Genomic DNA, 25319 nt, shown 5'->3' on the forward strand with positions numbered 1-25319 from the left:
GAGCACATCAAGCTCTGCTCAGTCGGATTGACTGTACGTAGTTACACCGATGGAGATGGCTCCAGTGCTGTCTAATCAGATGATCTGTTTATGATAGTGGTATCTGTGTATTTCAGTCCCGGAATTAGATTTTGATGCAAATTGATTTGAATCTTGCAGCTGCCTGAATACAAGTGACGCATTTTACTCCTGCAGACTGGATCACTAAGTCGTCTTGGCTATTAACGCAACTTTCAGCTTTTCAGCGACACAACATGAGTCCGTTTGCATCATTTGAATTACATAAATAATGAAATAGAACTGATTTCAACTGGCTGGCAGTGGTATTGGATACATTATGAGCCAGTTTTAGTTGACATTGTGGAGGATATTAATGTTGTGTAATCACATTTGGCGTTACTGTCTGATAAGAAACAACCAAATGGCAGAAATGAATATGAGGGTATAAGATGGTTCATACAAGTTCTCATTGCTGTGTAGAGTTATGATTTCAATGGATGATGCATTTTAGTTCATCTCCAACGCTTGAATTGGTGAACATTCATTTTTCATGGTGGCTTTGCTATGTGCAGAAACCCACTGATGTGCAGCAAATATATATGTCATATGCATTGTACATTTAGCTTGTCTCAGGGAAATGTTGGAAGTCTCTCCTTGTCTTCACGTGTTGATTGAGTGACTGGAGAGCCAGACATCATAATATGCTTTCTTCGTTGCTAGGTCTGCCATGATTAAAAGAGCATACTGTGTAGCATTTATGATTTGTGTGTGTGTACGGAAGGTTTTACATCAATCTCTACTTTTTTTTCTGTCGAACGTCTGTGGAGACAGTGACCGTGTTGGAAGTCGGAGTTGCACGTCTGGTGCATTTGATCTCATCACTAGAGGTGCAATACTTGACGGTTGTGCAGACCTGACCAGAGAGAGGCTGGGTAGGATAGTTTCATCGAGTCGTTGCCTCAAAGGAGTCAGCAATCTAATTTGTGTCTAATTACGAGACGATAGGGTTACGGCATGGCCACCAGGAGCCGAGGCTTGTTCCATTGAGGTGCCACGCCAAATGTTAAATGTCACCGGATCTGTTTTCTGCTGGTGAATGGATGTCATGTTAAGAGGTCTTTCTAGGCCAGATATTCATTCACACTGAGCCAGCAAGTCTGAATGCTGTCGGGGAGAGGATCTTCTTGTTTCAGCTTTACTTGTGCCCGCTGTAAGGTACTTCCCTGCACTGTTGCACTGTTTCAGTCCTTCTAGGTCATATATCAATCAGAATTTCTGCCTGGAGAATCAGAAGTTTAGCACTAGGCCAAACCCTGCTCAGGCAATCTGTCATTGGCTGTTTGTTATGGTTTCTGGGTATACCTCCTCCATGATCAGTATTTTTCTCCAGGGAGAATATGGACAGACTCTTGTGGGTGAACGAAGAACCCTTTGTTTAATAGCTGTCTGAATGATGTGAGTTCTGTGCATCAGAAATTCAACGGATCATCTCACATCTGCACCAGATCTGAGAGTTGCCACTTGAGGGAAACTTGAACAACTCCGTGTTGGATTGTCTATGATTAGCTGGTAGACAAAGTTCACACCCAGCTGTTATTTTTTCCTCAGTTTTCTCTCAAAGGATTCATGCAAATGGTGTCTTCGAAGTTGTGCAATCATTGTTTTGCATGGTTGTCAAGGTTATACAGCTTAAACCACAAAAACGGAAGTTTCAATGCAGATTGTTTTACTGTGGAATTGTATGCTCATCTGTGATTTTTATGTTTTGCAAATCGCTACTGATCATGTAAGTATCCACATTTTTGTAATAAACTTTTACGTGCCGCTCTATATAATTGCAAGGGAAAAGCCTTGATTTATTGAAGAACCAGTTGGACAAGATCTCCGTAAAGTTTGGCTGGTTGAAATTGGATGGTCAAAAGAAACCATATTCAAAGTTTTTACTCTTGCTCGCATCAGTTTTATGTTAATGTGCACTCAGTTTCTTTATCCAGATCCAAGCTTCTTAATAAGAACCTAAAAGACTGAAGCAGTCTCCTTTGTAAAGAGGGTCATTTTTATCCTCTCACCTGATGAATAATTGGAAAACAAGTGCCTTCTTTTGATTAATTGCTTGCAGTTTAGTTGGATGAAAGAGTTACCAATGCCATGGATTCTGTGCTAATAAGCCTGATTTTTTGTCTAGGGTGATTTTTGTGGTTACAATTTAATATAGAAATGAAAGATTGTGGCCTGTACTTGCTTGACTGACTGAATTGAAGTACACAATGGCAAAATGATCAGAGTCAAGTATAGGCTTACTCATTAACAAATGAGACGGGGGTCGTTGTTTAGTCTCTGCAGCACTGAAGTTATGAAAAGACAATTCAATTATCTCTGTGTTTCTACATCAATGATGTCAAGCAGGTCAGTCTCCCTTCAGGGATGGACGCATTGTTGGATCTGCTAGTGCTTGCTAAACGTCCCCAATGTCCCCAATACCGGGGAATTGATGGCTTGTAATGAACTGTCCATGCGGGCAAATTTGTCACCTGAGGAGTAATGGGATTGGATCAATCCGGCCGAGATGCGATGTATGCACAGGCATGCCTTTAAAGGAGTATTTTGTTCAATTTTGTGCTTGAAAAAATTGCATTGATTAATTTTGTGATGAGCGAAGAAAAAACAAGCAAAACGAGACAGTTCAGTTCATCTTGTCAAAGATGGTCACTGCAAATTGTAATTCTGCTCGAGTTTGTCTACACAGCTCATGATATTTTTTGCCAGTAGATTTAAAATGCCTTTATAGCCGAAGAGTAGAGATGTGCCGCTGTAAAGAAGTGAAATGTGATGAGGTGCAATACTGCTACTGATGCTCAAAATGTGATGGACTGAAAGCAGGACATGGACAACCAGGCCTCCTCAAATTTGCGGAGTGAATGCGTGTGTCTGCTCTGAAGCATTGCCAGGGTGCATTTAATCAATCCATTCCGTGGAATGTTTCAAGAATTCTTTCCAGGCACAGAAAGAGGGGAGGAAATGCGTATTCTCACGGGAGTAGGAGGAGAGAGCGAGAGAAAGGTGCGCAGACAAGGAATTCTTTCATCAGGAACCAGATTCGTATGCATCCTTTATAGGGGGGATAATCGCATCAGTATTGGATGATATACCTGGTGTAAATCTGGATCGGGAGTTTCACGTTGACAGCATTTTAGCCCAAGCCGTCCCATCTGCATTGGTGGGATGCTTAGAGCTTGGACACCATTGGATAGTGCATATGTATACTAGTATACCACGAGAGGTTGGATGCATGGAATACCTCAGCTCTCTTTTCATTGAGATTTGACCCCGGCAAGCGCTGTCTTTCATTGTTGCTCCGCATGTTTCCCTTGTCAGGTGGATTAGAGTGGAAGTGAGCTTGTATCAGAGAAAGGATTGCAGTTGCTGATGGTTTGTGTCATGAAAGTATTTTGCTTCTGTAGAACTGAAGAATATAAGCAGTTGACTTTTTGTGTGGGATATATTTTGGCCTTTTTTTTAAAGAAAAATTGAAGTGAGCAGATGATTTGTATGGAAACTGATCTGCATTTGACCTTTTGAAGGAATTCTGAAGAGATTTTTGGAATTTGATGTTTCTACATCGAGTATTCACTGTTTTTTCTGTGGATTTCCTGTAACTTTTTTGTGTCTCAGGTTTTTGCCTGGTCACCAGTAAATAGTTGCTTTTGGCACTCTACACTATTTTGCTTTGTGACTTTCCAAGCAGGCCCTAGTCCTTCAGAACACAGTGAAAAACATGTTTTCCCTCATCTCTTGGGGAGAAAGTTCCCTTTTGATCTACTTTTGTTTACCTTGAAATTAAAATTTTGAATTTAGAAGCTTGAATTTTGTATTTTGTATGAGGCTTAGCTCAGGGAAAGGTTATTAGTTAAAAGCTTTTTGCTTCAGAGGTTTTGGGCTGAGTGTTGATAAATGCATATATTCACTGTGATATTTTGACGGTATCCTTAGTGTCTCACTTGAACATTTACATGTAGTTTTAAGATTGGAAGACCAACCCTGGAGATTTCACAAAAGGATTAAGCTGATTTATAGACCGATGCTAAAAAGTTTCTCTTTTAACCTACATCAAGTGGGAGAAGCATGATTGTCCCACAAGTCCCTCTTGGCATACTGCATAAAAAGAGGGTATTTCAAGAAGAGACACATCAATTCAAGTAACTACATACCAAGCTCACAAACAACTTACTAGATTGTCTGGATATTAAATGCTTCGTGTTCATATATAGAAAGTCCATATTTGCACAGACATTGTCAACACTTTTTGTTTGACTTTTTACAGAGCAGCATTCTGTTGCTCTCAAGTGCTGCTCTAGGTGATACATTTCCATGGTCGATTTCGTCACTGCAGCGGTGGAATGTGTGGGCTTATGTGTGCCTAATAGTCAGGATTCTGTAGGGGGATGAACATGATAGATTGTAAAGTTCATTCAGGTTCGTTGTCATTTTTGTGGTATACTAGCCAACTGCTTCTCGAGAGACCAAATCCTTTCTCGGGGAAACTCTTAATCTGGTGTCATCGTCCTGGATAGAGCTCATCTGGATTCACATCAGAGCCATCTTAAAAGGACCGGATCCTGACTTATTTGTTGAACGACTGGCTCGTCTACAATCTGGAATTTTTATAAACAGTCCGCTGAAGTCCTCGCCCTCCAGGAGAACACAAACTGGTTGGCCAGAGCATCAAGGTCTGTTTTTTTTTGTTGGTGACGCCAACTGGGCCTGACCGGCAACGTCTATGGTACAGCATTTACTGAGGTATTGGCTCAGGGTGAGGACTTCCCTGCGTCGATTCGTTTGTGGTCAGCCCCGCTCCATTGACACCACTGCCATGTTTTCACTGAAAAAGACCCCAAGTGAGGTAAAGTATAACTCATTTCCTATACTCGAAGTATTTTTTCTTCGATACCCTGCATGTGCTTTAGTGCTACTTTTTCCGGGTCCTCAGTCAAATACACGCACACTGTGGTTGTACATTGTGGTTTGCCTTTTGTTGAAAAGCATCATCATGACCTTAGACATGTATGTAAATATTATTTTTGCATTTCAGTTAGAAATCACTGTATTTCATTTTTAAATTCCTTTTTAAATTGAACTTTTGTATATTAGATACTGATTTAGATTAACATGTACCAGTGCATTGGGTTGGCTTGTGGAGCCTAGACAAAGATGGGAAAGATCGTCCCCTCCTTTTCCTTCTTGTATTGAAAGGAGGGAAGGCAAGGATGTAAAGTAGTGGGAACCAGTCTGCTGGTGTAGAAGTGACACATTCATGTCACTGTTTTAGCATGCATTATTACTGGATGATTTGAGAATTTGTTAATTTGTAAATCGACTGTCATTCAGCCTACAGTATATGGTTGGGAGAATCTTTTCATAAACTATCAATAATTAATACGAATTATTGCAAATCAAGGACTCTCAGCGACATTGGACATGAGCAGTCAGTGATGACTGCATTTACTGTAATTGTCTACATCATACAGTAGATCTATAAGCATTACACCTGTTACTCCCTTGCTACTGGTAGCTCTGCCCACCCCAAACCCTCCTCTCATTACCCCATTCACTGCAGTATAGTTCCCTGTATCCTTCATCTGATGAAGTCACTATATACTGGTGTGTTTACTTTGACTAAACTCTCTTTATACTTGCAGTTATGCAAAATGCACCCACCCATGTATTCAGTAATGACCATTTTAGTGTCTTTTTTTTGGCATTGTGGATGATTTCAAACACTGGCTTCCTTCATTGTACCTGGCCTCATTTCAATTATACAGGATGGCATTGCATACATTTCTGTTGACTGATGGTTGACTTCTACTCCTTCGACAAACACTTTTAGTCTCTCAATGACATAACACACACATATCCTACATCTGTACATACATGTAAGCTGGTAACATTTGTTGGTATTGTGTGGCTACTCAAAACACGTCCTGTAAATATTGATTTGAAAGTTGGGCAAATAAGTTTTCAGTGCATGAGTGCAAGCCAAATGTTCGGCTGCGTGATAAATCGACACCCAGATAGACTTATACTGGTATTTTGACAGGAAGACCGTACATGTAAGGCGTATTTTTGGCATTCGGGCAGGCTCCTCAATATGTGTCTAAACGATGCATTTGTACAAGATGGATTTGAAATGGTTGTGATGTGTTTAGGACTGAAAAAAGGAGAGTGCTTCTTGCAAATGGAAATGCTTGTTTTTGAAATGTGTTGCTGAGTGCTATTTGCAATGATTAAATATACCTACATACATGTACCCTGTACATATACATGCATGTATTAGTAAATGAAACACACATTTCAAGCCATTTTTATATTTTCTTCTGCATGATACGCAAACTGCAAGCTTAATTTTATCCCTATCTGGGAAAATCTGTTAAAGTAATTTGATATCATCAAGTAATATTTCCATGATTGATTATACCTTCTGTTTAGTGGTTTGTGTGATGTGTACATGTACATGTGCTAGGATTACAGGTTAATGGCAGATGAATTGCATTTACCGGCCCTCATGCCTATGCACAGCAAGAAATTTGCATTCTTATTTGTTGTCAACGTGGGCAACCATAGATTTAACTTTTTGGGGTAACTTTGTGATATGTACATGTACAGTATGTATTTCATGGTTTGTTGTCCAGCATGGGAAAAATGTCAATTTTCTTTTCATTTTTCCATACACATGGACTGGTATGTTCATGACCATCTCATTTGGACATCCTGAACATAAGTCAGAATGTGATCTTTTTTTGTAAATAAAGACACTACAGAAATGAACAGGTGTCTAGAATGTGCTCCACTTCAGGACAATTATGCGTGTGTCCTGACCAAAATCCATGTGTTGAGTGTGTGGCTACATGTATGAAACTTTCCATTATGTTGGTGATAATCTTCTGTTTTGTAATAATTAAAGGGAAGAGTGTTTTATTTGGCAACTTAAATCTTATTTTTGTGCTACGTAGAGACGTACGGTCGGGTCAGAGCTAAAACCTCAGTTCTCAACGTGAGTGCTAAAATCTTGGCCACACCTGCTGAGTTACATCACTGAGTAGGACTTGCATAGATTCAGCTTCCTGGCTTTAAATTAACTCATTGACACACGTTCAGCGCTTAATATGACACATGTGCATATATGTGGCAGCAGGGTTCACCAGAGAAAAAAAAAATGGGTGACTTGTACCAGCTGTCAATAATCGACGCGGCATCCTGTTTACAATGATAAAAGCCATCACATCTTTGGACTGTACATGTACGCCTTGTTGATGAGTACAGGCTAGTGCTCTTAATACCATATCATACACATGACTCCATAAACCAAATCTCATTATGTGTCTAATGGAAAGGCTGCATTACTACCACTACCAACGCCAGAGTGCCCTTTTTTTCACTTAGATACGATCAGCAGCAGTCTGTAATTTAACGTCTTAATTGCACTCCTAATTCCTGGACCAGTAGAGGTTGTTTCAGTCGGAGAGCAGATGCACACAGCAGGATGCAGTGGGATGCAGGGGTACTTTCTGTTTTCATTGCTGAGATGGACTGACATTGATGTCAAGCAAGGAATCTCCAGACCGACTGCTTATTCCCTCTGTTGCTACTGCTAACCATCTTAATGGACTGGTTGAAATCGTCATCATTATCGTGATGCGTTGTTTTCTAGCTGCATTAAGTGAACTCGACCTTCCACTAATGCATTGAAAAACGCTCCTAACGTGCACGATAAAGTCATCCAAGGAAAGGTGTTTTTAGATATTGCAAGTGGATTGGTGTTTCTGTATCTCCAAGACAACATGCCTATTGCTGTGCAGGGAGCGGGTAATTTCCAATCTAGCTTCAGCGAAAAGGTATTTTGCTCGTAACAGACGAGTGTTTTACTTTATGGGAAGATGATTTTGTGCTGTGTATATTTGACTTTTTGCTAATTAACAGTAGAAAAGCTGTTTGCTTTTTTTTATAATGAATGCAAGTTATTGATTTTGTCATAATCAATAATGTCTGGGTACAAATTTTATTGCTTTCAACAAGAGATGGATGTACTGGTGCAGTGCATGAGGAAAGCATTATACATTGTATAAAAACCAGTGCAATTTGTAATGATGAAATTTCTCATCTTCAAGCAATTTTTTGTGTCTTTTTTGAGGTTTTAATCTCCATTGATTTTCATTGTATATCTTAAAATCTTTCTGGGATTGGGGTTAAATTTTTTCTGAAATGCTTCTTTCTTTTGCTCAACTGGAAGTAAAAACATGTAATAAAATTTGCACCTAGATCTGCCAAATTATGTAGAACATTTAAAAATTTGAATAGAAATTAAACAAAATTCAACAGTTAAACATTATCTGGTCATTTTGTATTTGTCACATCAATACTAACAAGAAATCAAATCCAACTTTTATTTGGGTAATTCCAGAAACGAGAGGTGCAAAAGCGTGACATTTTTGTGTCTCTGTTACATCTGACCTTTGTTATTTGATATGGAAATATCACCGGAATTGATTTCAAACTATTACTATTTGTTTGGCAGGTAAAATCCATTAATTCCTCAGTCTTGGAAATTAGAAAATGTGTTCTAACTTGCAGAATTATATGTCAGATGTGACAGGGACACGAAAACAAAATGGACCCCAATTTTCTGGAATTACCCATTCGCATGTAAACGTACACAGCACATACCAAGAATGATTCTCTTTTCTTACAGTGTGTACATGATTTTTAGGCCATTCTGAACACTTTGTTGATACTGTGTTTTGACTACTTTGCCCTGAATGCAAAACATGCCCTCTTGGCTTGTGATCAGATTGAGGACAGACATGTTCTCCTGAGCTCGAAGGATTACTTGGTGTCCTTAAAAGGATGTCTGATATTGGAAATGGTCCTACAATGTGCGTACTACCAACGTGCCTAGTTTATGGGATCATGTTGTATTTTAAAAGAAAAGATCTGACAAGACTGTTCTTGTCCAGACTGTGTGTTCACATATCACATCGTGTTTCAGGTCAGGAGACTTGAAACAGATTTAGCCCCTTGAAAAAGTGTTGGTGCCCCTCTTTAAAAATATCCTGGCAATGCTCATGCCTCTACACCATAAGTAACACAATTGTTCTTTTGGAAATATACCATTAGTAGCGGACTCTTGGCTGTTGGCAGAGGTATACAAATTAGGTTGACAAGATTGACATCAAGTAGAAGTGCATGTTCATGTATGTGCAGCACATTGGCATTATGATCCTGTGGATGGCAGATCCAAGATGAGGCACCGGTACAACCCTGTGTGTGTTACGGGAACTGTACAAGTAGAAATTACACCCCCCCCCCCAAAAAGGGATGTTGGAGTTACTGAAACATTAAATCTTTAGCAGATGGGTTCCCCAAGCAAAGTAGACACAACAGACCAATTGCACCCAGTAAGTCCCATGACCTAGAGTGGGTATCAAACATCAACAAACATGGGTGTCCTCCAAAACAAAGTGTGTCATAAGTATCATTTACCAAACATAAAGCTGATGGTTGGTAAAGTACTCAGACTACTGATATACTGAGTGCTAACAAAGTGTGTCATAAGTACCAAACATAAAGCTGAAGGTTGGTAAAGTACTCAGACTACTGGTATACTGAGTGCTAACAAAGTGTGTCATAAGTACCAAACATAAAGCTGAAGGTTGGTAAAGTACTCAGACTACTGGTATACTGAGTGCTAACAAAGTGTGTCATAAGTACCAAACATAAAGCTGAAGGTTGGTAAAGTACTCAGACTACTGGTATACTGAGTGCTAACAAAGTGTGTCATAAGTACCAAACATAAAGCTGAAGGTTGGTGAAGTACTCAGACTACTGATACACTGAGTGCTATACCAAAAATGGGCTTTATTTTTTGTAAACAACATTCAAAACACACGTTACTACGAGAGGAAACCGTGTTTGTTGATATTTTGTACATGCTGTAGGTCACGAGTATTAGCAGGCGCAGTCGGTCTGTTACTTTGTACAAACTGGTCAAACATATATCTAAGGCTGGAGAAAGACGTCACAAGCAACAAGTCCCTTATCCATTCAGTTGCCATCGTTGTTAACTCCCTTGGCCTTGGTGTGAAGAAGCCACTCTACCGCTACCACGGACACATCCTCGCTCATTATGATCATGGTGTTGCCTTGTCAACACACGGTCATGTGATTAATTATCTACACCTTTTAACGTTCACATTACATTCACCTTATGCTGTACAAATTAAGCACTTGCTGAATAAGAGCCAGAGGGAAAAGAAATCTTGTTTCCATGGAATAAGTAGCATGCTACCAAAAATCACATTTGACACTTTTGTGTTTTGTCCAATTCCAGTACATGGCAAGTTTAGGTTTTGACCTTTGCATGGATGTAACATAGATTTGCTGTGTTTCACATGGTATTCCTCATCCTGCTGTATGTGCATAGACCTTTAATTTACTACACTGGTTGATTGTACAAGATTCAGAAAATGCCAGTAATTCCCAAGGGGTTAAGATGTTTGAACAACTCTATACATTCTCAGTAATGAAATAGACCTATATGAACTTCACCGTTTGTAACACATTTTGCACAATTCCAAGGTGAAATTTTTTTTGAAGAAGATTCTGCTTTCTGCTTTTTGTAGATTTGTTTTCAGTTCTGCAGTTTCCTGGTGAGGGAGATGTCAAGCTATAGTGTAGGACTGTTGGCTGTAGTTGTTGAGCTTCATTTTCAGAACAACCCTTGATAAACTCACAGGAATTCCCCTCAGCTGTTTGTCTTTCATCCTCTTTAATCTTTTACCAAATACATGTATGTCCAACATCTGAAGCATGCTCTATTCTCAGAAATTGCAGATCAACAGGACGTCATCCTTAATGGATCTGGATGGATGGTTGAGTGTTCTGAGAGCTTGGATTAGTGCAGCATTTGTTTTCACGATGATATTGGTATCAACTTGACATTGATTTGCTGCAGGCCACACTTTCCTCCAGTGAGCTGTCTTGTTCTTTTAATAGATAGACTGGGATGCTTGTGTAACTTAGCCTACAATGTTGGGTCAGTGGCTCTATAACTCACTCACGGTGTCAGTTGCAGTGGTGACCGAATTAAGGCTAAGCTACCAACTCAGAGTTTTGCACTTTTTGTGGTTTTTTTCCTCTACACTGTGCATTTCCTTGTCTATAGTCTCAATCGGGCCATCGTTCAACTTGGGCATTTTGCATCATTCATCCATGTACATGTACAGTACCTGCACTAGTCTACTACAACAGACTGCAAACAAGGAGAGTAAAATCCCAATTGAGATTTTTACCATTTTCCAAGATTTCTCCTCTGATGTCATCCATATTCATTTGGACCCGCCATCTACCCGCCTTTGCCTTCTACTGGCCTTTCCCATTGGCTTCTGCTGTTCATGATAGCCTTACATTGCCTTTGATTTGACCACTTGAGAGTCTGCCTCTTTTTCAAGCTGCAGATTTCATTTGGTACATTTTTTGCCTTCAGGGAAAAAAGCTTAACCTAGGGATAAAAAAAATTCAATCGTACTGGAAGATCTGGTACAGAAACACAAACATGTAACCCCTAGGCCTATTTCTCCTGCCCAGAATGGACTGCTTATAAATGATCAGTAGTTTCCACCTAACCTTCCCCCGTGCCACGAAGATAATAAGTGTTCTTGTGGGTGCAGGTATGGTCAGCGAACAGGTCCAATAACGCTAATTCACTTGACCTCGGCAGTCGTTTTCAAAGCCAACGTAATTTAGACTGTTGCGATTCCCTCCATCTGGTATTAAATGCTGCAGTAGTTGCCTGTGAGACCAAGCGTGTCGGTTGGCGTTGCTCTGCTGTGGCGACGGACAGCATGCATATTACTTTGACCAGGAGGTGTGGATGAGAGATGCAATGGCCCAGTGAATATGCTGACTTGAGACGCTCACCGATAACTCCTTACGTCATCGGCGGAGCCCACCACCATTCCAAATCAGACATAGTCTCGGGGCCCCCTCTTACATGTATAAATCATTCACCCCTCAAGGAATGCTGCTTGCATCCATGCATGCATGCGTGCCGCAACTAAATAATTTGACCGACTCGCCCACTGCTGGCTAGAGCAATAAGGTGAAATAGCCCACATCAGAATAGTCATTATGCAGCTTTTCCACCGATTCTAATGACTATTGAGCCTAAATGTTTTTTCATCTGTGCTCAGTAGATTTCAAACTTGAGCCGTCGCACAGAACACAAGGTTGCAGTCGTACAATTAGTATGAAGCGGAGTTCTTGTTTTTGACCTTGGCAATGCCGCCGGTTTATTCTGCCATCATTCTGTTACTCTGATGGGAAGCATTCTACAAGTTGCTGTAGGATTGGTTGACTGCATCAGGCGTCTGTTTTCTGGAATGTGGGTATCATACTGAGTGAAGCTTGGTTGCAGAGATGTTTGGATTTTGTGGAGAAAACATCCACTTGGATTAACTGCAACAACTGTATGTAATTTTGTCTGGGCCTCAAGATTCTTTACCAGTAGCTGTTTAGCCGCGGCTAGGCCAAATTTCTTCCAGTGTAGTCGGACCACAGTGGATTGCCTCAAACCATTAAATGTAATCCGACGCACACGAGATCACAGTACTCTCATTAAAGTACCTGCATATTCTTGCAGTGTGAGTGTTGTTCCCCCTTCCCCCGTCAGTCCGTTGTGGCAGTCCCAGTGGTAGGATCTATCTTTACTCCACCAGCCGTCTCCCGATATTTGTTCAGCCCACCACTTTCAGTGCTATGTCCAGCTGCTGAGGTGTCACTTCCAGCACTGGTTTTACACTGCTGGCTTTGTAGCCATTTCAGCCAATGTCTGTAGCATCCCTTCACTGTCAGACTGTGCTTCACATTAAGAGAAGGCAGCATTGGTTTGCTTCACCGGACTCTCGTGGCACAGGGAGGAGTTTGCTCCTCTTCCCAACTTCTACTTTTTTGGTGATTTTTCCAACTCCTTGCATACCTTCACCGGCCCCTGCAGTTGTCATTTCCACACTGCATATCATCTTCTTCCCCATTTATTGGACTTGGTTCAAGAGCTTAACTTCTTGCCGTAATCCTCTCTCTCCCTTCAATGGTCCCTCTGTGATTTGCTGCATTGGATAAATATTTGATTGTTGCATTCAGCCAGGATTGTGTATCGACTGCTTCAACATGCCGTCCATGGCATCGCCACCTCCAGTTCTGAAATTTGTAAGTTTCTGTGGCATTGATAATTCTGCTGGTTGTTTATTTAAAACCCATCAGAATGTGTTTGCATGCTGTTAGACCACATACAAGAATGCTCATGTTCATCACTTGTGGTCTTGTTTTCTGATGAAGTAGGCCTACTGTTTAAAAGGTACACACCATGTGTACATGATCATGCTAGGTTTATGTGAACTTCATGTACTGCGTACAATGGATTGATGACATTTTTGAGAAACATTTTTGAAGCAATTGTGGGATGCCACCTGTAAGCATAGATGCTGCGATTGTGGGCAGCAGTGGGATGCCACCTGTAAGCATAGATGCTACGATTGTGGACAGCAGACATTCATGTAATACAGTTCACGCACATGCATAGTCAAAATAAAACTCTGGAATTGGTGTATAAAATTTATCCAGTTATTACTTTTTATTATTTTGATTAATTTTGTTTGAGTTGTTTGCAAAAAGAAATAAAAATGTGTGACTTTTGAGGGTTGGAAGAGGATTCCAAGGATAATGCTTAGCTGTTTTAGGTCCATGGACGTGTAGTTTTGATAATCATATATCTGGATGTAATACCGGGAATAAAACCATTACATAACACAGATGGTTTCAATTTATAGCTAAGAAAATAGACAGGAGACAGTATCATAAAAATTTGTTCAGAATTCAGCGCAGAGTAGTTCTCTAATCTGAAATTCAACTGTATCTGTCCATTGTCACGGTGCCATTTGTGTCATCCTGGGTGTACCTGAATTTGTTTATGCATTCAATAGGGGACCCTGAACAATAGAGGACAATAAGGTCCGTGATTGGCAGAGGGTCCCCGTACAAACAAAAGAGGAACAATAGGGGGTCCCCAGTTGCAGGCAAATACACACTTGGGTGGGAGTGTGTATGTGTGTTTCTGCCTTGTTTTCACTAGCCACGTTTTGGGCTGTCACACTTGCCTGTGAAAAAAAAGCATTGAAAGGGAGCTCCATGCACCAGTACGTGTGCTGCTGAATGCTTTAAAGGCCATCTGGTGTGATTAAAATTATATGAGACAGATTGAAATTTAAGGCCATATTAATTCAGCCAGTGGGTGGTTTGAAAATGTCAGATGGATCAGCCCAAATTCTCATCTCGTGGTACTTTCCTCTTGGCTGGGCCCATGTACATGTAAGTCTAGCCTGGACCTCCAGTTGGTAATCTGTGATTGGACAATTGGTAGCCTGCACTGGATTGGCTGCTTGCTGGTACGAGAGGCTGTGCCCTGAACTCATTGCACAAACACCTTTGTCCCGTATCTATTTAGCTTGCTACACATGCGTCTCATGTGGTCATTAGTAATACCTTTCAGCTTCACCCTGTCAAGGCAGAGGGCTCATATTGCTCTTGCTCTCAAGTACTAGCAGTCTGTAAATTTTGTATATGGTTACCATGGTTACCAGAGAGTGGCACTTTCCAAATTACCGGTACGCAGGTACCGGTGGAGTGTTCATTTTTGTAGGGTAGAGGAAAGTCCTTCAGTGCTTTTTTCTGTATCATTTTAAAATTTGTCATATTTACCTGGACCAGCTACATGTAGATTTCAGTGATGTACATGTACCTTATAACACATTGGATGTACTGTATCATGTATCCAGCTGTCATGCGGCATGTTCATTAGACGTTTTACTACTCTACATGTAATACCGATTCATGCAGTTTTCAAAAGTACATTTTTTTGCTAGTTTTGTGACTGGGTTCAGTTGTTACAAGTGAAGGTCAAGCTGAAATTTGATTGTTTAAAGTTCAACAAATCTCAAGTCTGCTCCAAGAATATTGGTGTCGTACCTATATATCAGGTGCTTCTAGACCCTACTTACATGTAAATCAACTGGAGTCCCCAAACAATTGAACTTACTATTTTCACCATTTTGTGACAGCCATGCTCGCAAGTTTATCAATTGAAACAGTGTCTTCGATCCACACATCACCGGCATACATGAAGGTACCAGCATACACATTAGTGTACTCTTTGTAGTGCTCTGATTGCAAGTGCGTAAGCACAAACCATTCTAATGACGTGATGGTCCCTGAGCAACTGACAATTAATTAACGCTGCCAATTAAGTCCCCACCTGCTTAGCTTGGGGTAGCCGTGGTTAGACCTAGGTACCAGTGGGGCAAGCAGAAAAGAGAGATCCATCCATCTGCTTAATCAGCAGAGCCCCTGTGGTGTGAAAAGAAGCACTTGCTGTAAGATGGGGGGGGGAGATCGTTGATGGCTAACGACTTTCAGTGATCAAGCGTTAAGTGGTCTTGTGAACTTCCAGGCCAGTGGTCTGTAGACCTTTGTGTGGTGTTGGTATAGCAGGAAGCGATGGGGCTCTGTATAATTTAGCGTGTTCTCAGGTGGTCGTGGGGGCTCGCTCATTGCATTTTTTGTGCTGTCGCGGGATTTAGGAGTGACCGCTCGCGATGTTTGCAGCCTCGGTTAACCGGGAGGATGGCAAGGAGCAACCGCCGAAAGTCACTTCGACTAAGCAAATCGAGGTAGGATTGGATCGGTTGTAATCCCTCATAGGTATTCTTAGTTGGAAAGATTTGACCCTCTTGTTTTAGGCAGTTTGTGTATGGCATTGTAGACATGTAAATAGATGAACTACTGTAGTTGACACTAACATAAAACCACCACGTCAGTGAATTGTCCTTAATGCTGGAAGGTACATACTGGATGAAGATCTTGTGATACTTGTTCAGACCTGTAAGAAGCATTTTCTATCTTCATTTTGCAACTCTTATGCTCCGTGGTGCACGTTAAATTTTCTAGATGTTTGAGTTAGTGTTGAAATTGATTGGTGTCAGAAGGTTCAAAGGGCAGCTTCTAGCCAGGTTCTTAGCTTGGAAAAATGAAATTACTTGTTAAACAGCAAAGACAATTTTATTTTGTGATAATATTTTGGTGTACTTCTTCACAGTTTCAACTTTGAAAAATGCTTCTACCTATTAACGTCAGCATGTGTTTCAGAAGTTCCATTTGCCAGCTTTTCTTAAAAAGGGCTTTTCTTTTGAACTGGTGATACATGCCTTCTCCTGACAACTGGTAGATTACACTGCCCAAAATATCAAATTACCAGCTGTTCTTCTCAGAACTACAGAAATTTTCAATGAGATTTCGAACTACATGTACATGGTTTCACAATAAATCCATTACTTATTGCAGAAATAAGACTTGTTCACACTAAGCTGTTTCAATATTATTTTTCTCATTTTGGAGAAATAGCAGATTTGAATACTAGTAAATTTGCTCCATGTGTGTTTTTTTTACAGATTTGATGTGACAAACATCAAATTTACTGAAATTCAATGAAACTAAATAAAATTTAAAATCTTTTTCAATACATGTAAAATCAAAGTTGTCATGCCAGCAAATGTATAGATTTCTTGCTAACATTTGGTGTTTGTTTTTGCAAGATACCAGTGCAGGAATTATGTGGGTTCAACATCTTCCAAATTTCTTGTACATATTTATTAATTGGTAGGTTTGCGCAGCTTAAGAGGATGGGAATCGATACAGCTTCCGACCTTATGATGTTGTATTGATTACAGTTTGCTGTGATTGATGTAGGCTTGAGCTTGTCCACTCAAACAGCTGACACTGGCCAGAAATTATGGATTTCCGACAGGGATAAGACAGCTCAGGTAGTTAACCAGACATTGATTTGCGCGAACAGATGGAAGCAACGAGATTTATTTCATGTTTTGTTCCCTCGTTGGAATTTTTTGGAGGGCTGTGGCTAGAGTATAGTTTTATCATAGCAACTAAGCAGAGGATAATTTTCATTGGAGGCTGAGTAATAGTGTTCATGAATTGTTGGGATGTTGATTCAGTTCAGGGTTGGATGTGTTTGACCTCAGTAATACTTATTTTCATTGTGGTGATTTGAAATCGTTGGATGAACAGCAAACCATTTAGTTTCATAAGATGCAACCATCTTGTTAAACTTTAATCTCTGAACGAAATCATTCTTTGGCAATTTTATTGTTCAGAAAGTGGTATACATGTGAAATTTTTAACTGGAAAAATTGGGTTGCAGGAAAATTTTCCAAGGCTTGTCACAGTTATTAGAAGAAAACTTGAATTGAATGATACCGGTAGATATATACATTTAGTGCTTTCAATGGCATGCTTTGCAATGGCTGTGGATTTACGGTGTATGTTAATGAACCAAAGATGCACCTCTGTATGGAGTCCCACTTGTCATGATTGAATCGTGAATTTTTGATGTACATGTAATTGTCCATTTGACTGTTAGGCATGACCTTGAACACTGCCAGTCTTTGTCCTTGTGTGCATGCAGGTCAATCTCAGATGGCCATGGAACTGTGACTCAAAATTCCTTTACATCAATTTGAAATAATCCAGTTTTGTGAATGTGATTTTAGGACAGAGGAAAATGGAAAATCAAAATCTCAGCTCTCAGCTGATTTGGCACGTCCTTTGAAGTGTGTAATTGTTGAAGGAAGAAGAAGAAGTAATTTAGATGTTTTTCCATGGTTTCGTTTTGCCTCACTGGTATAATTTCTTCGGGGCTCTGTTGGCTGGTTTGGTTGTGATTAATCTTGTTGTGTAGGTCTCTGCTGGTGGTCCTGTTCTTTGATTGGTTCGTAGGCAGGCAGACAGGCTAGTTGACCCAGTGGTTTGTTGGCTGCCAGAATATACAATAGAAAAGGTGACTCGCTGATCAAAATTACATTTTGAATCATTGGTTAAGAAGCTGATTGAGGATTCAAATGCAGTATATCAAGTGGTCGGTTAACTTGCAGGTACATGTATCGAAATGACTTATTTAACCTGTATGTCAAGTGGCGAAGCAGACGAGTGGGATTATCGACTGACTCAGCCATTAACTGATGGGTAGCAAGCTTCTTGAGTTCTACATGTAAACTCAACTATTGGGTGACAGACTAGCGCGCCAACAGCCAGACTGGCCTGTCATACACTAGCCCAATGGCAAAGTTGCCTCTTTCCTTACTACTAACAGGCTTACAACAGCAGGCCAGCAGCCAGACTGGCCTGTCACTCGCCTAGCCAGTGGCAAAGTGGCCTCTTTCCTTACTACTAACAGGCCGGCAGCCAGACTGTTGGCCTGTCACTCAACTAGCCAGATGGTAAAGTGGCCTCTTTCCTTACTACTAAGAGTCTTACAACAGCAGGCCAGCAGCCAGACTGGCCTGTCACTCGCCTAGCCAGTGGCAAAGTGGCCTCTTTCGATACTATAGTAACAGGCTGACAACAGTGGGCAAGCAGGCAGACTGGCCTGTCACTCACCTAGCCAGATGGCAAAGTGGCCTCTTACAACTAACAAGCTAACCAGAGCAGGCCAGCCAAACAACTAGCCTGTTAGCTGCAAGCCAAGCACAGTAATTTCCTCCAGCAAGTGGAGGCACTATAGGGTTCCATAGTAGTTAATTGGCTCACTGGCCAATCATTGGCTGGTCAACAAGACCACTCATCTATATATTTGTCCAATCACTGGTTTGCAGCTGAACTTAATCGTGGCTTGGCATTCAGTTGTTTGCATTCATTGCCTTGTTCTGCTTTTCCTTTTGTTTTCATATTTGACCTCACTCTGCATTTTAAATTGTGCAAACATATCTCACTGCTGTAAACATGTAGTCTCATTTAGTTCACTGGAAAGATGATGCTAAGATACATGTAGTAACATCTCTGCAGGATTTACGTGTTTGAAGCCCTTTTCAATTAAGAAGGCTGTTATTGATTTATTCAATGACCTTGACCTTCATTACATCTAATTATCAGACCTGGCCAAGTTGCTCTAAAATATTGATTTATCAACTCTCTTGAAAAGAAATTAACCACGACGTCAGTACCGTATTATTATTCACCAATGGCCCTGTGACTCAAAATTTTAAATCCATCAAAAACCCATTCGTACTGTTTATGTTATGGCTGAAGTAATTCCAGCTACACATAAATATTGAACGTGAAATATGACAGTGGCTTGGAGCTTACGTATTATGGGCTGCATGTTCTGCTGTGCAAGTTCTCATATATGTCTTTTGGAAATATCCTCCGTTCAGAGCTACATGTAGGAGGTATTATTCCTCTTCGCTAAATATATTGACGTCAATAGACGTCATACAAGAGTGAACGTCTTGAGACAGCAACTATCACTGACCGATAGAGCAAAGATGCGATGTGCACACTGGAACCATGCACCCCACATATGGTAGCAAGGGCCTTTAATTGTGCAAACAAATTACATCTACTTTTGTTTGGAAACAGTTTCAAATGAGCATTGCATCCAGTTGTAATAGTGAGTGCCTTTTTATGTGACATGTCCCGGTACCAGTACATACTTTACTCGTAGTTATTGTTATTAGTATTTTTTTATTTGGCATTGCAATAAAGAATACACATCACGATACAGAACAATTTAAAAATACAGACAGCAGCGAATGGGTAATTCCAGAAATTAGGGGTCCATTTTTTTTTGTCCCTGTCACATCCGACATATAATATTGTAAGTTCAGAACACATTTTCTAATTGAGAGGTGAATTAATGCAAATTGCCTGCCAAACAAATAGTAATAGTTTGAAATCAATTCCGGTGATATTTCCATCTCAAATAACAAAGGTTAGACACGAAAAGTCACACTTTTTGACCCCTTATTCTGGAATTACCCAAATACACTGTTGCTATTAAATAACCCACATTAAACATCAGATAGTAAAAATATGGAATTTTAATGGTGACACCTTGTTAGGGCATTTACATGTACCTTTCACATTTCATTGTAAATAAGTCTGTGGATTCAAAACTACCATACAGACATATTCAGCATCATCTCAAACTGTGGTTTTCTGTGTTGTCCCATTTGTTCCTTTTTTCTTAAATCCCACAAATTATCCATGGAAAGGAAGCTCTGTTTAAAAGCCTTGGATATGGTGTATACCCATTGAGTCCTGCGCTGATTACTGTGTCTAGTCAGTTACCAGGCTATTATTTCTCCAGTGTTCAGGCTAATGGCAGTGGTGGCCTACATGTAAGACCATCAGTGGGACCTAATAATACTTGTAGTAATTATTAATAAAGGTCAGTTTACCCGATTGGGGTGTTTATGATGGTACCATTCAAAGTGTCCACATATCTTGCCCACACATAATTTTCACACAGGTTTTTTATATTTGAATTGATCGGCATTGCTGTGTGGTTGTCTTTTTAGCAAAATGTCAAAAACGGAATAAAGGCAACTGTTGTCGTGGAAACATAAGTCAGTTTTTGGACAACAGGCTCTCTGTTCACTGGACATTACACAGACATATACTTGTATGTCTCTTCCTGTGCATGTATTTGCATTTGACAGTGTTATTAAACCAAATCTACGGTTCAGTTAGCCAGTTCAAGCCAGTTCATACTTCAGGTAAATGCAAAAATGAAGCAAATTTGACGTCACAAAAAATTTGCAAAAAATGTGTTCAACTTTTACAAATTTGCAACTCGAATATTAGATCACGACATCACTCGTTCGTGTTTGCTTTCGCACCGAGTATGAACCGACCTTTCTGCAAAATTGTTGGTACCAAACGTTCATGTAGATTCTGCACTGACCCGATTTGCATTATGCATGCATAGTTGAGATGCCATCCATATCCTTCATACGTGTAGGTGTGCGTGTGTCATATGTTCATATAGGTGTTTTCTCATACTACATGTACGGAATACACAGCAGTGATCATACACACTTGTCCTTGGTGTGTGTTTCATCAACACACTTGCACCATTATACATGTATACCCTACCGTACTTAGCATAGTGTTGTTAATTACGTCACAATTGGTTGTGTTTTACATACACTGTATGTTATTTTGGGACAGCGATCCAAGCATTTGTTTTGTTATTTCAAATGGCATTTTGGTGCCTTTTTTGTATAAGTTTCATGTGATTTCCATAATCATGAGCAGAACTGTAATGTCATTCCAGGGAGGAAATCTCAATGTTGCATTGATTGATTCACAGATGTGGCTGAATTGCTTTTCTTTTGCAGTTCTAAATTTTCATTTCTTGTTTATTCATTGTTGCTTGTGTATGACAACAAGCCAGTGAGCATCCATTTCTGAAATACATTCCCAGTGAGCAACATTTCGTTTCACGAATTGAACACAAAACCAATAAATTGAGTAGTAACTGTACCTAATTGACATCACAACAGAAGCGGCTTTTGTTGTCAAGAAAACCACGCACAGTTTTAAATGTGAAAAAATTGCACTTTTGAATATACTCAACACCAAAATGACGCCAAGCTTTTTTCATACATTGAAGAAAGTGTAAGGTTGCACAAAATGTGCATCTAAAATACTTCCTTGCCTGTGCCCATTAAAGTGTTGGTCAGGGACTTTTGAATTCGTTTCCTTCACCCTATTCATGCACCTCAAACCAATACCCTCTTTGGTGAAAGTTACAATGTCCTTTCAGTTCAGCTTAGTATCCATTACGCTTCTTATTAATCATAAACCTCTACAACACTGTCTTCCTAAAACATAAATTTCCTCAGTCATGCCTCCTACGTGTATATCCATTTGCCTTAGTGTCTGTCCAGCACCCATATTATCTGTTTAGAAATCAGTGCCCAGAATTTGCATGTTCATGTCTTCCTCGTGAATCTTTGCCTTATCAAACAGTGGAGGTTGTTTCATATTCAGAATGAAATGTTAACATCATACATGTAATGTACAGCATACCATTTCTTGCACATTCATACCCTTGTATTTTTTCATGAGGACCCAGGTGTTTCCGACATAGTATCCCATGTCCTTTCCTCCTATGACTTTTCTTCAAAAGGATAAGCCTGACGGTTGTTTATTTATGATTTGACTCTCTGTTTGCCCTTCGCACATATACTCCATAACCCGGTTTTGATGTACATTTGCATACCTTTTGGAATTTTGTGTCAATCATGTTTTTAAGAGATTCCCACTGTTTTTCTGACTGCCTGTTTTATACTCTGTTTGTTGTCCTTTCTAGGAGCTTGTCGGGGGAGGGTCGGACAGTCGTAATTGGCGTGGCATCTCCATTTCTCTGCTTGTCATTCTGCTGATAGTTTCGTTAATTGTCATAGCAGTCATCATTGTGATGCCAGGTATGTCTACCGTCATCATAGCAAAGAAATAAAGACTTTTCTTCACTTTGAAGGAGAAAACAAATGGTCAGGTCCATGTTTATGGATCTGCGATTAAGTCCAGTTCATGGAGCACAAACAGTTGGTTCAAGAGCAGGAAACCAATTACCCAGCCCGAAATTGTGAATGGTTCCAAATTTTTGGCGTAGCACAATGAGCTGTGTTTTGTTTTCGTCATTGTTCCAAAATTGGACGTAAATTGCCTTTAAGCATCCATAGACATTGCTATTCAAGATTATTACTTACATTGAAGCTGAATACTGTTTGTTTGTTTTGTTTTACAAAGAATGCATTGCTGTTTATCATTGGAAGAAACAAAATGGCTGTATGAGGAGAAAAACAATGGACAAGGGATGACCATATTTTTAATTTGCACATTGACAAATAATTGAACCAAACCAGCTTGTGTCAATTTTCATTGTAGTCTACACCATCTAAAATTGTCACCATGGTCATACATACATCTTGAAGCTTGTCAAAGATTTGCAAGAAGTCACAAACCATGCACAAAGTTATTGTGAAACACCATTCCACCTGAAATTGTTGTTTGTACAGTAACATTTTGCTAACAGTTCATTATAACCATCAGTATCATTACCACAACTTAGTATGTACATGTGTATATTGTCTTAGTCATGTCACTAACCTACTTAAGTGAATTATTTTTGTACATTTTTTATTTGATTTGAACGCAGGTTATGCAAGTATTTGAATGTGTAGCTGGTTGGAATAAAGTAATAATATTTTGTCCAGTTACCAGTGGTGAATTGATCCATGGATGTAAGGCTACCTCTGTTGGGATCTTTATCCAATCACAGGTCCTGTTCTTCAGCTGCAGTGTCCCTTAACCTGCCGTGCATTGAACCAATCACATACTTTGTTAGAAAAATTCAATGCTGTGTTTTGCTTGAGAGTTTTTATTTGTCTACTCTTTCCCTATTGGCTATTTCTTTTTAAATTGTACTTTTCTTCGCTGTTTCCATGACCTTGCTACATGAAACTCATCTGGTCATCAAAATAACTTTATGTGCGTAAGTACCAAAACAACACTTCGCCTTTCGCCATTTGCTCCAACTTCTTCCAGTTTCAGACTTCTTGTATTTTATTTTCAAACTCCAAGTGATGTCGTTTCTTTGTTTAGATTAGGACGCTAAATAACTGCAAATTTCAGATGAGCTTTTAACGCTAAAAAAAGAATGAAATTGATAGCGTTCAACTGACTCAGTTTTCACTAAGATTGTTACAGTTCCTTGCTGATTGGGTAAATGTTACCATGGTAATGAAGCATTTCTTTCCCTCAATCCCAACCATCATGTGTTGTCATTTTCTTTTTATGATACATGTATCTTTGATGTGCCTCACCCATGCCTTTTGGTTCAGTTTTATCAGAAATGGATTTTTGTTTTGGAAACCAAAGAATTCTACTCATTCAATTTTAATCTGATTTTGATGACTGCTTCAATCACCATTTGAGTGACCTGTTCGTTTTTCTATTGACAGTCTCTGTTGGTAACTTCTTAAAATGTACCGCACATCATTGCTGTATGTATTTATGATCCATCGACTAGGTTATTAACATTGCTATGCATTTTAATGTTGCATGGTTATCTGTACTACCCCAGGTATTACTAATAATTCCTACCTGCATTATTTTGTCAAAATTCCCTATCACTGTAAAAAGGGATGCTGTCTGACAGTTTGGGTTCAACTCCAAAAATGATGCCAGATCTTTAAATAAAAATGTGTTTGGTTTAGTTGGCTTCCCAAAAATGCCGTCTTGCAGCCCCCTAACTTGGTTAGAAAGTGTTGGTTCATGATGGATTAACGTATCATCATTTGGTGTACCATGTACGTTGGTTTCCAAACCATAACAATGGTTCATTAATACCATGGGTGTAGGGAGGAGTCAGAGGTGTAGGATGCAAAGGGTGCACACCTTGCAATGAAACAGTTATAAATCGCCTCTGAAATTTTGTCTTCACATGATCTTTTTTTTGGGTGAAAGTTTTCAACTTTATATACATTTTATGATATCCTGTTCACAGGTGTGCAGTGTATCCAACATCCAAACCTTCATTTGGACATATAGCAGATACATACCTTTTCTTCAGCCTGCACCATGCCTATCCAAACCTTTTTCATACTTCCCCCCCCCAAAAGGAAAAAAATCTAAATGAGGAAAGTAAGCAGGAAAATAATTGGTAGTCTGTCCATCCTGAGTTACAGATCCTCCCCAGAAAAAAGTTACAATTTGTTATTTTATATAGTCACAGCAATGTTTGCAAGATGTTCATATATTTTATGAATTGAGTACATTCTCCCATTTTTGCAACGGTTCTAAGAAATCATACAAGTTCTCTAGGGAATTGTTCCTATTCAAAATATCTTTTTCTATAATCACCTCTCCCCCCAAAAAATAATCCTTAAAATAACTTCATCACACCCAAGTGCATTGTATGGTACACAATGCAATACAGCTCATTAATCTGGCTATTGAATTCTAGACATGTACCCACAGTCCTCTGTGAAGGAGGATCATAATGTGCTGGTAAATATTTCAGTTTCCCTCTAACTGAAATAGCCAATGTTGACTCCAACACATTTTCTTCGTTATTGTGAATCCGTATAAATCTATTAAAACAATATACATGTACCGTACGGTACCTTGAATTTTGTCATTTTTAACCACGTTGTTCTTGTGGATTTACATCTCTATCTCTATTGCATGTTCAGTCCATTGATGCGTGTAGTTGAAGCAAATGGGTAGATGCGTCCTTATATCATATACGTATTTTTTTTAGAGAAAAGTGAAAGATGTTTCATGCTCAAAGCAAAAGTAAACATGAAGCATATTTCATTTTTTTCTTTCATTATTTTTTCATGATTAATTGTATC

The 25319-nt window shown here is 39.6% G+C and overlaps 1 protein-coding gene across 24 annotated transcripts in view; it reads left to right on the forward strand.

Annotated features, from left to right (window-relative positions):
* The window catches only part of LOC110991109 (A-type potassium channel modulatory protein DPP6-like), a 126187-nt gene that overhangs the window by 75265 nt on the left and 25603 nt on the right, over positions 1–25319 (forward strand). For 16 of the 24 annotated variants that reach the window (XM_087134667.1, XM_087134671.1, XM_087134679.1 and 13 more), the window contains one exon: positions 22271–22385. In XM_087134667.1, coding sequence (XP_086990793.1) covers positions 22271–22385 — 115 coding nt within the window. Of the gene's footprint in view, positions 1–904; positions 1787–4501; positions 4901–7275; positions 7890–12158; positions 13258–15628; positions 15774–22270; positions 22386–25319 lie in introns of those variants that run through there. The other 8 variants (XM_087134683.1, XM_087134685.1, XM_087134686.1 and 5 more) reach the window with 5 other exon arrangements.

This window comes from Acanthaster planci, linkage group LG03 (genome assembly GCF_054643075.1).
Source record: "Acanthaster planci isolate LZ-2023a linkage group LG03, COTS_SCS, whole genome shotgun sequence".
Lineage (NCBI taxonomy): Eukaryota > Metazoa > Echinodermata > Asteroidea > Valvatida > Acanthasteridae > Acanthaster > Acanthaster planci.